Consider the following 12195-nt stretch of genomic DNA (forward strand, 5'->3'; position numbering starts at 1 on the left):
AGCACTATGGAAGCTTTAATGAGCACAAGCCAAATAAATAAAACTTAGAAGACAAAGGGGAATGAGGAAACTTCTGCCTATGAGGAAGGATATTTTTCTGTCTAAAAATTCCTTTTTTTTTTTTTAAACATCCTTTCAGACAGTTATGCTTGATGTAGTTTTGAGATAACAGTTTGGATGTGGGTGGGGGTTAGTTTTGTGGGGGTTTTTTGAGGTGTGATTGGGGTTTAAAGACTTATGTTACCCAATGTTAAATTTGATGTGATGTGTTCATGTGGCTCGTATGCCACTTCTGAAAATAACCATGGCATTCTTCCCCACACTGCAGGCAGTGGGGCAGCCTTTGCACCTGTGAATCTGCTCAGTCTTTCCTGTCATGTACAGTAATTGGCTGCTCAGTTATTTAGTGCCCTTTGCAGCCTCTGAGCTACCTCTGTCAAATGTGCAGAAGTCCTTCTGCCAGTACTAAAGCACTTAAAAGTGAGCATTTTGGAATAAAAAGAGCATTCCATAAGCACTTGTGACTAGGCTCTGAAGAACAAAAGTACTTCTGGAATAAAGGTTTCGTGAAGGGAAATATATAGAAATGGTAAGTAATTACAGAATAATTGTATATATGTTGTAAAGAATGATTGCTTTTATTGGCTGCATTTTAATCCGTTTTACTGCAAAGAAGGGAAAGAAGGATATTGATGTTCAAGAGCAAATAGTTCTTAAAAATAGCTGAGCTACGATACAAAAAGCTAACAATAAATAGCAGACTGTGGGTTGGGAAGAAAACGTGGATTATTTTGCATACAAAAGTGTATTTCCTGTATCCATACTTTGGAAAGATGAGACTGGTCAGCCTATGCTAGATACTGCCAATTGAAAGTAAACTGAGCTTAACAACATTCAAGTAACACAGAATGCAACTTGTTTTTGAGAATGTCAGAATTAATGCAGACTCGAGAGGTGCTGTTTATGTAATGGCTCCCTTGATACGCCTTTTATGTAATCTTACAGAATATTGAGAGGCAACTTCAATACATACTTGACAAAGTTATTTGGTAGTGTTGCACAGAACTGTTAACTTGTTCTAGTTAGAAGGTTTTTATTTTGAGTCTGCAGTTACATTTTTGACATTGGGTATGTCTGTTAATTTCTGAAATGAGGTGTGTGGTGTCTTGTAGATGAGAAGGCGTTAAGGGATTAACGTGTATAAAATTGACAGCTTGTTGTAAAGAACTCTTTGGCTTCTTTTTCAAGCTTTCTCCTTTCCTGAATTGTAATACAAGCCTATGGTGAACATATAGATAGATATAGATATATATCTAAATCTGAGAACCAGTTGGATTGGAAGCAATCACTGTAGGTCATCTAGTGCAACCTCCTGCTCAAAGTAATGTCACTAGTGAGATCACCAGATTCTTCTATTGTTCTACATCACAGAATGACACATTTGATTTTCATTAATATTTTTAAATCTAAGCATTAATTTATTTTTAAAACACAAACTTTCTCTATCATGACTTCATATAGTAGAAATGTATCTCTTAGTCTGTGGGTTAATCATCCATTGATCATCATGATGAAACTACTGTTACTCATTCAGTGATCTGGAAGAATTCTATTTCACTTCATAGTTCGTTTTCTAAACAATTTTATGCAATTGCTTTAATAATCTTTATCAGTATTTATCTTGGCAGAGGTTTTCAGTAAGGTTTTCTAGTAGTACTCTTCACACATGTTCAGGAACTTGGCTACAAAGTAAATGCTGGTGACTAGAATATCAATTGACTTGGCAGATTGACTTGAGTTCTGTCACTGTTCCAAAGCAGCAGGCTCCTGGTCATTAAAGGTGCTAGGACTAAATCTTGTTTTGTTCTTAATGTATTGCTAGGTTTTGTACTGGGAGAGTGGAAAGCAAATCCTTTGAATGCTGATGATGAGGCAGACAAAACCATTTTCATTTAGAACTTTTAGAAAATGCAGCTAACTCCATTTTTATTCTTTCAGGCCAGTGACTTTCTGATCTAAGCACAGATAGCAGTCTGGACTCAAGTCCAGATCTGATATCTGGAATCTATTTAGGGTGAGCAATTAAGGTACACTATGCTCTCTGCAAAATCAACTAGAAGCTTGAAAAAAGCAGCAGGTCTGTTGCCTCCTTGCTCTGACTTCTCTGAGCTTTGTTGAAGGTTAAACTTCGGATGAGTAGGGTAGCAGTTTGGAGAATGTTACTCTTGAAACTGTCTTGAGTCCTTCAGCAGGCCTGCTTGAGGTGATGCCTACTGTGCATCTTGTTTTTCAAAATACATTTCCTCCTGAAGTGTTAGAGGCAGGGGCACAGGTACAGCACTGAAACATTCCTGCTGCAGCTTGTGTGGGAATGGTCAGTTGACAGATCTTTCAGATCTGTGTTGGTGAGAAGAGCTGGAGGTTTTGAGGGAGAAGATTTTAAACCTAAGGAGAAAACCCTGTCTTCCACATGTGCAACAAATATTTAGGACATTTGACATCCAAAGCAAGACATGACCTTGCTACTATAGTAATTTTATTTAAAAAAAACAAAAAACAAAAAACAAACCAACCCCCCCCCCAAAAAAACGGGGCAAAAACCTCACAAACAAAAAATGTTAATCCTTTGGAGAAGGGTTTGGATTGTTTGCTGTTAGTTTGTTTGGTTTGGTTTGGGTTTTTTTGCTTGTTGTTTTGTGTTCTTTTTAAATTCTGAATGAAAAGTCACTGAAGAATACGTGGGAGAGAACAGCAAGAAACATATTAATCAGTGAAGGGAGTGTCAGTCAGCATTGATTTGTTTGTTGCTGTTTTTTAAATTAAGTTCACTAATGTGAACTCCTTAGGTCACATCTGCAAAAAAATTACCAAATGAACTCATCTATAAAGGTGTGGGCTGCAAATCCATATTTACTGGATAAGGTTATTTCTGTTTAGCCTGTTTTATAATGGGCTAATGCCTCCCATTGGCATGGAAATGAATTGGGTCGCATGTGTTTAAAAGAACGGATCAGTTTGCACCCAGGTCAGTTAAAATTCAAAACCATTTGAATTCGGAATTGGTTTGTTACATGTGTCTTTAGTAGAGCAGTAGTCTGACTAGCTTAGAAATTTAGTTAGTTGTTGCTGTAGATCTCGACTCAGTGTAAAACTGTTACAATTAGGAGATGGTATAACAGCCTCTGGAGACAATATTGTTGTGTTGCACAACGTGAGCACCGGGATCTCTGACTGGGAAGCAGAGCGCGTAACGGGGCGGGAGGGGAAGGGAACTGGAACTGGCAGGAAAAGCTGCCGGCGTTACCAGCCTGCGCTGGTGGTGCCAGGGATCCGGCCGGAGCTTGTGATCAGGCCGGAATTCGTCCCCCTCTGGAAACTGCTTGTAAATGCTGACATGGCAGAAAAAGTGCGTCGCATAGTAGAATGCTTCGTTGGATTGGATGATTGCTTCTTGCTGAGTTCCCGTTTTCCTCTTGCTGTTTAATTTCTTTAATGGACTTCTGGCGAAGGCCTTGTAAAATACCCTGGGCTTGGAAGCATCAGCCTTGCAGTGCTACATATTGACTTGGGGACCTGACCAGGAAAATATTTGCTCCTTTTTCATGTCATTGCTTTAATTACTGGCAGTACTCACAGAATGCTGTTCAAAACAAGATACTTTTCCAAATGCCGACTTAGATACTGAAGCATCTAATTGCACGTTCTGCCCATTTCTTCTCTTGGTCTTCTGCTTTCCTTTTGTTTGGGCTGGTGCTTTTAGATGGATAGTTTCTTCTATTATTGGAAATCTACCACACGGTATTTGTGGAGAAGGAAAATGCCAAAATGTAGATATAGTAAGGAAAGACAGTTATCCATGGTACAGACTAATCTTGGTTCCATCCCCACTGCTGTCAGCCATCTTGAAATGGATAAATCTAGCTGCTAGCAACTGAATCAGCTGCATCAGAAAGGAATCTGAATTTAAAAAATAAATTAAAAAGTGCTGCTTTTAACTTTCTGAAAACTTGTGAAAAACCCTTTCAAAGCATCCTGGGTTTAAATCAGTTCATACAAGTACACATTACATTTCCAGCTCATATGCTTAGTCTGCTTTTGATTTTCCCTTTTGGCAATTTATTCAGAGTAGAGTAGAATCTCAGAGGAGAATAAAAGCCAGTGTTTGGAAAACTAATGAAGTAATTATCTAAAGTATTATTTACAATAATTATTTAGAAGATAATGAGACCCTTTAATTATGTTTGTTCTGCATAGCTAGCCTTTCAATAATTTAGGGTATTGCTGTACAATTTCCTCTATATTTACTTTGCACAGTTTTGTTTAGAATAATGTCACAGATGTCTGTAATGCAGAAATATGGGACCTCATCCTGGGTGTCATTTCTCACATGAGAATCACTTGCTCACTTTGGTTGGAGTAGGAGGCTTTTAGGTCCAGGCTTCTTCAGTGTGATGTGGAACAAAATAAATTATGGGTGAAATAAAGCTGAGCCTATTAAGAGCTGTTATGGCTTTATAGGTGCACTACTATAGTATTAATATCAATGCATGAGTCTGGTATTATTTCTGCTGGAGGTGAATTTGACTCAGTTTATTTTCATTTTGGGAGTCATGATCATTTTGTTCCAAGCATAAGGTTTATTATTTGTTTGGTTTTAAAGAGCCTTTCTCTTTTATGTATAAGAAATTCAGAGCATCATTAGCGTTTTAGTAGCTAATAAAAATTTTACCAGTATTTCCATACGTGTCTGTGACCTTGCTGCTAAAATACACAATTCTACTTAAGCACATAATTAGAAATGCCTAAATAGTCTATAGTCCCTGAGGTGCATCTATTGTCTTAGGCTAGATCTTAATTTGGTACACCAATGAAGCATCACTTCACTGACTGCAGTGATGCTGCTCCAGGTTACAGTGGCTGATGATGTAGTCCTTGATTATTAGAAATTGATAAGAAAAGCCTTAATCTCAGAGGGGGTTGAAGGCTTAGAGTTTGTGTTCCACTATGGCTGCCCATTTATTTAGCATCAAATCAACTCCTATAGGAATCTTGTCACTGGCTTGAAGAGATGCTGCAAAGGGCAGCTGATCTCCTACCTACCTTCTGTTCCTTTGAGGCAAGTAGACAGCATGAGGTGGACTATATTTTAATTTTAGTAGAGTATGTTTAAAATATCTAACACAGCCATTCTAGCATGTGATAGTTAGAAGTTCAAAAGGCTTATTAAAAAATAGTGTTGGGTTTCACATGGTTGCTATGAAATAAAATCTAACAATAATGCATTTAAACAGTGGGGAAGACTACAAGTAATTATGAATAAAGAGGTGTCTAAGTGAGCTTCTGAAATATCTGTGCATGTATAAATGAGCTGCTTCAATCTAGTTTCTCAGCTGGACATTTTGTTTGCTGAAGGAGGGACTTTTACAGCCTCTCTTATTGAAATTCACAGCAATACTCGTGTTAGCTTCAGCAGTGTACTTGATTTGGGCCCACATGTGAAGCAGACTTAAATCAGTGAGTCGTGAGATGAAAACATTGTGCATTAATCTCTTGTGCCAGTAAGCACGATTCTAATTTAAATCTGCTAATTCCTCCCAAACTTTTTCTTTTGTTAACCACAGAAAGCACATCTTTTGCCCTTCTGAAATGTGTAATACAAGTACAGACTGCAGATGAATGCCAATAGGAGTATTCTCACCATCATTAAACAAACAATGCAGACCTTAGTGAACTTGCATCTTCAGTATGAATCTTTTAATTTGTATCTTGTAGACACCAGCTTTTCAGTCCCAGCTGGACAACCCAGAATACATTAGGTAGAGAGGTCTGTGTGGTTCTCAGTAGGAGCAGTCAGGCTTCTGATTGCTTTCTCTCTTCAGCTGAGGCAGGAAGCTGAGCTTGAATTCCTCTGTACAAATGTTGCAAAAATAGCCTATCTTAATATTTTGGCAGTTACTTAAATATAAGGGTCATAACCATACATGCATGGCTGAGTGGCTAGTGTCTGGTCCATTATTTTAGATAAGGGAAGTGATATTTCTTTTGAAACTGAATAATTTAATTCTGTACTGAATGGCTGGAATGTCTAGCCATTTTTTCATTTATTTTTTTTTCCTAGGAAAGAGACCTTGTTTCTTTTTTTTCAACTTTCAATTTTCCCATGCACTTTCAGTTTCAATTTTGGATATGTTTTCACAATAACACAACACTGAATTTCAAAACTCAATGGGTTTCATATGTTTTGCATGTAGCTTGCAGATACACTTTCCTTTCAATTGCTTTCTGATTTATTTTTAAATAGTCTTTTGCAAAACACTGTTGAAACTAAGGAGCCCATGAATTCACTGCAGTGGAAGCCAGATAGGAGCTTCTCAGCATATAAATGCATCTCGATTGGGAGCTGCATATTGTGCTCTTTTCATTCTTGAGCTTTTTCTTAGTTGAGGAGAAATGTGATGCTCTGACTGTACAGAAATTTGTCCTGAAATCTGTTCTAGGCATTTTCATCGAAACTTGGGCCACTGTGCCTGCAGTTGAGAACAAAACAGAAAGGTAGGTGGGAAGCACTATCTCCTTTTGAGGATAAAAACTGCAGCCTTTACCCCATTCTGAAACTGTTTGAAATACCAAGTGTATGTTTTTTTGGTAGAAATCTACCTTTAATTTTTAAATGCGATTAAAGAAGATCCCGGAATATGCTGCTCAGTGTTGATGCACAGCATATATTTTTTTTTTACCTAATATGTATCTTTTGGATGGCTGGCCTAAGGAAATGTTATTTAGCCATGTCCCAGTTCTGGATGGAAGGAAAATTACTCCCTTTCTAAAATACTATTGAAACTGTAAGTTTCACTTTATCTGTGACTGTGGTTTTAGCTGGCACACATTGCCTCATTGTATGGACGTTATACTCAGTTGTCATAAATACCAAAGTAAGAACATCTATTATTACTGCATATAAAACACTTCATTACTCTCATTGGGTGGAGAACCTCTGGGTGCTGACAGGAAGGTACTTGCTCTCCAAAAGGGAAGGCAGAGTGCTGCTGCTTTTAAGGAGTGTGACCTATTGTCTCAGTACCAACCAACTTGGAGGCTGCCTGACTGAAAGTACTGGCTTCCAACGTTTGAAAGGACTTTGGCTACTCATCAGCAATAGAACTCCTTAAAGGAAAAGGGAAACCGTGAGTGATGCTTATTTCTCCTGTGACTAAATATCTTGGTTGTCTTTTGAAAGACCCTAGGAGGAGAAAGGGAAAGGCAGGTTCCCTCACAGGCATGTCAGAATACCCACCCAACATCTCCAAAGCTTGAATTAAAAATGCAAGAAAGTTTTGGAAGGGAAGGAGGAAATGAGGGCATATAGAAAGGAAAGAAGAAATATCCAAATAATATGTCTATTATCTTGAAGCTGTGACTAGTGAAATGGTGCTGGCTGACTTAATAGTCAGAAGTCCTGTGAGCCAATTTAGGCTTCTCTCTAGAGAGCTTAAATGCTCTCAAGCCACATTTCCTTCTATTACAGAAGAAGGCTCTCAGTCATATTCTGGATCATGGATGTCCTCTACTGGATTCCCCCAAGGCAAATCAATCATTTTCAAAAGTGGATAAGCCCTTCACAAAAGAACAAGAGGAAGACAAAGTGGTGAGTAACAATTTCCAACCCAGGGCATGCCAGAATTTGTCTGGGTTTTTTTGTTTTAGTTTGGCTGTTTGTTTGCTGGTTGGGTTTTTTTTGTTGTTCTTGTTTGGTTCTTTGTTGTGGTTTGTTTGTTTTAGAGGGCTGAGGTTATAAGCATTTGTTTAAAATAAGCATATTATTTAAATCTTGCTATTAATAGAGGAACTAGTTGAAGACTTATTAATAAAAATACTTATATAATGCATCTAATATGCAAAACTATTAATTAAAAAAGAAAAATCCTAAATAAATAAATAAATTGGTAGACAACTTAGAAAGTCAAGTGGAGATGTTTCCTTAATGCACAATTCCTCATGCACAATCAGGATACAGCTTCTTTGTGACCTATAAGGTCCTTTGGCTACAAAGTTGGGATATTTTGGTTATACTGTGGGGGTGCAATCATTATGGCAGTTCTGTCAAAGAAGAGCTTGTGAAACTTTTGATAGCAGGTAAATTTTGGTGCCCTGGTAAGTCTGAAGTGGGCTGTAGATCCAGTTGTTCAAAAACAAGCTCACAGTCCCAGAAGGCCATGGTTACTCTTTCAGTCTGCCCCTATATGTTCCAGTTCTGTTGAAATACTTTTCTGCTTACAACAGATCATTCACATTAAGAATTGTAGTTTAATATCTCTAAACCCAGCCTAAGCAATGTCTAAACCCTGTAGTGTCCTTGGTTTGCCACAAGGCATCATCATAATGGTTTATACAAAATGATTTCCTGGTCTGTCTTCAGTTATGTTACCCATGTGTGATATCACCATTTGCAGTGAACTGTTGCCACTGTCCCTGACGCCTACATTTTTAGACATACATTGTTAAAATAATTGTAGCTCTTTTTCATGTTCACAGCATAAAAAAGTCTTTGCTTCCTAAGCTGCCTACCAAGTGATACATTTATTTTTAAATAAATTAATTTGCATGTGTAGAAGAGTACATTTAGTCTATTCCTACAATATACAACTATTTCTCACCACATATTTACAGTTCCTCAGTAGTTACTGATGGTAAGGTTTAAAAAAAGTTCACCTAAAATTAGCTTCAGAACCATTATAAGAACTATAGCAAGTTTCTGCAAAAGGCTTTCGAAGTGCTCAGCAAAATACTGTGTGATTGTCATTTCTGAAATGAAGTAGGAGAGTTCTGAAATGAATTTGGATAGTTGACAGCCTGTGCATTAATTTAGGAGGCTATTTTTAGGTTACAGTAACCTTGCCCTGTGCCTGAAGACTTGATCCACCATGGAGAGAGTCACCCACTCTGTCAGCCATGACAAGCTGGGGGAAAGGCTCTGATGTTCTGCCCAGACCCAAAGCATGACAGCTGGGCACACTTGTGCTCACTTGACTTTGAAGCTATTTATAAGGCTTTTGTCAGAGTTCCCATTTATGCAGTTTCCCCTAGTGTACTTTTGGGTCTGATTTTTCCTTCCAGTGTGAGGCAAATAAAACCATGGAACAAATCAGTCTTAGAAAGAAAAGAGGTAAAGTCACAGGATGATAAAAATCAGCAAGTGTTGAAATGCATTTTTAATTACAGCTGATATATTGTTTTTCAGTCCCTAGAAATAGCATGTTACTGTAAACCTCGAGTGAATTTGAAGAAGACAAAGCCAAAATCTGTGTTGCCCTATAATCCAACTGCAGTCACATATCCTTATACAAGAGGTGGTTTTAGGTTATATATTTGCTCTCTACGTTTTCTCCTCTGAGCTGGTTGGTTGCTAAGCTATAGGCAAGTCTGAGCTACGCAGAATGACTCACAGACTGGTAGGCCAGGATGCTTTTTTTGGTTTTCCACTGAGCATTTTTATCCTACACAGATATAAATAAGTGCCCTCATTGACTTTCTTGTAATTTAGTATGAGGAAAGTAAATCTGAAATTATTTTAATTGCATTAAAATATATTTTATGTGATTAAAGGGAACTGTTTCCTTACTAGCTGTTACAACCTTAGAACTTACCTTAGAATGTAAGTTCTGTGCTTACATACTGATATGCATAGTGCCACAACACAGTATAGTAACATACAGAAGACAAATAAAACCTGAGCTGAATTGCTATAAAATAGTGGTTATTTAAAGAAAGAAAAATAAAAAGAATACCTATGTAATTTTCTGATTAAAATTATTTTCTTGCAGTTTGAGAGCAAGCTGACAGTTTTAGGAGGAGGCAGTGAGGTTTCACAGGCCTCTCATGGGTTTGGACATGAGAACTTGGAAGGGAAAATGGTTTTCCCATTTCTTCCCCTACTCTTGCGAGGTGAGAGTAACAGAAAAGGAAGAAGGTGTGAGCAAGCCCAGGAAATAGAAGTTCCCTGTGAGCAGTCCTTCACTTTTGTTTTGCCTAGGGGTGGTGTCAGTGCCAGCCACTGCTGCTGTGAAGATTCATCCTGTTAGCATTAGCATTTCCATTATATAATGATCCTATTCAGGATTCAGCAATGACATTAAAAAAAGTCTAATTCACATAAAAAATATTATTTCACATGTAGTAAGTTTCCCTGTGCTCTTTCATCACCAGTGTGTTTGCATTTGTTGTGTATATTTGCTACCCCTCCAGTTTCACTGCTGTCTTTAGATGTGGTGGGCTCCAGCCAGCAGAACATCAGATGAAAACAGGAAAAATTCAGAGAACTTGGGGGAGGGGACATTGTTTTAATTTTTTAGAAAATACTTCTGGGTTCCTCCAAATCATCCTGGCATACAGCAGAAATCATCACAGCTAAAACAGTGCCAGATGGTTGGTGTTTGTAGTATGAGCAGTTCTAATGACCACCTTTGATTCACAGACAGTGACTGCAGAATGGCTATATAAGAGGTTTCTTTTCAACTCCAAGCAGCTTTCTGCTTTATTAGAGCCAATTCACTTTTTCTTTCTATTTGGTTTGTTTTGTTGCTTTTTCCTCCTGCCATCTTTTGCTGGTGGGTAATTACGTAATGTTGAGGGCTGATTAGAGAAAAGAATAGACTAAAATTCCTTTTCCATGTACAGCTTCTTGCTTGGTATTGCAAGGATTAACTCTTCTCAAGTATGAAATCCACACCTCAAATGGTACAAAATGCCAAGTCATGCTGGCCAAATGGAGCAACCTGACTCACTGTCAGCAAAGAAAGGATGAAAATAAGGGTAGTAGTGTTTGGAGAAACAGTCACTTTGTTTATCTTCTGGGAGCAGTCTTAGTTATTCAAGAATAAATATTATGTAAAGTTAAAAAACCAGCTGCAATGCTGGTGCTTATAGACAGCACACAGAGTGAGAGGCAACAGGAGACCATTATGAAATTTCCCATAAACATCCATGAACAGAGGAAAGAGGGATCCACCTTCCTAAAAGAAAGAGTACCAAACCACCTTGAACTGAGCAATCAATATGTTATAAGGAAGATTTCCTAGCTGCTTTATATCTTTTATTTAGGTTTGTAATTTCTAGGAGACAAAACTGTAGTACACTGAATGTAGCATCCTATAAAGTTGATGTGATTTCAGCAGCACCCTGAAATTTAAAGAAGGATTTAACGCTAAAATCACTAGCACACTTAAAATAATACCGCATGTTTATTCTATACTCTCTCATTCTGTATTGGATAACAGCAGAAGGAATAAAGGTCCCTGTTTGTGTGCTTCTTTATCCCACTTAATTCCAGGGATGTAGCAGAAAGTGCCCTCTTTTGACTGAGTAATCTGATGAAGAAGTGCCATTTATCATTTAACTACATGCTACTTGTATCCCTGCTGTTTTACTTATTGTCCACACAAACCAAATATGAGATTCTTCCTGAGACAAAGAGACAAAATGCTGTGCATGGAACAAATTGTTCATAATATTACTTACTATTTGGAACGCAGTAGTACTCTAGTCTCCCATCCTGTAGCATTAGCACACTTCACACCATGCTAACACTGCACATACATGGGACTAGTAAATGGGCTCTGCCACAGAGATGTTTAGTCCTCTGCTGCTGACTGAATTCCACCTCTAATTTGTTCCATTAGCCCTCTTGGGCTTCATTTCTATACTTTGAAACTTGTGCTTTACCATGAAAGGACAAATTGATTTAAGACCAACAGAATCACTGAAACATTTCAGATGTGTTGTAATACACTTTAATGATCTGTTGATGAATTTGTTCCACAGTCCAAAAAGGGCAACAAGAAAGAAAAACAAACATCTGAAAAGCCTCCACACAGCACATCTGAGGGCAGAGGCAAACAGAAAAGTAGCTCAATAACTGTTAAGAAGAGCAAGGTGAGTGTTAAATGCTCTAAAATCTTCCAGTGGCTTTACTCTCAGGTGCTGAAACAGCTGTCACGGCACTGCTCAAATCAGAAGTGACTACATGTTGGGGGACATGACTTTCTGCACCCTCCCTGGCACCTGACACACTGAGATTTATTTCATGTTTTGCTTCCCTGATACATATGTTTTGTTTTTATGGTCCAGCACAAATTACTTTGCAGTTTTGGGAGTTGTGCTATGCATGTTAATCAGTTACAGAACTACACCACTATGATT

General features: G+C 38.0%; 1 protein-coding gene across 4 annotated transcripts in view; it reads left to right on the forward strand.

Moving 5' to 3' along the window:
• Positions 1-501: 501 nt before the first annotated feature.
• Positions 502-12195, forward strand: part of RIMBP2 (RIMS binding protein 2) — a 134715-nt gene continuing 123021 nt past the window's right edge. For all 4 annotated transcript variants that reach the window (XM_051633808.1, XM_051633810.1, XM_051633811.1 and 1 more), the window contains exons 1-3: positions 502-589; positions 7526-7645; positions 11818-11928. In XM_051633808.1, the coding sequence (XP_051489768.1) occupies positions 587-589; positions 7526-7645; positions 11818-11928 (234 nt within the window). In that variant the 5' untranslated portion in view covers positions 502-586. The remainder of the gene's footprint in view (positions 590-7525; positions 7646-11817; positions 11929-12195) is intronic.

Source organism: Apus apus, chromosome 16 (assembly GCF_020740795.1).
Source record: "Apus apus isolate bApuApu2 chromosome 16, bApuApu2.pri.cur, whole genome shotgun sequence".
NCBI classification, from domain to species: Eukaryota; Metazoa; Chordata; class Aves; order Apodiformes; family Apodidae; genus Apus; species Apus apus.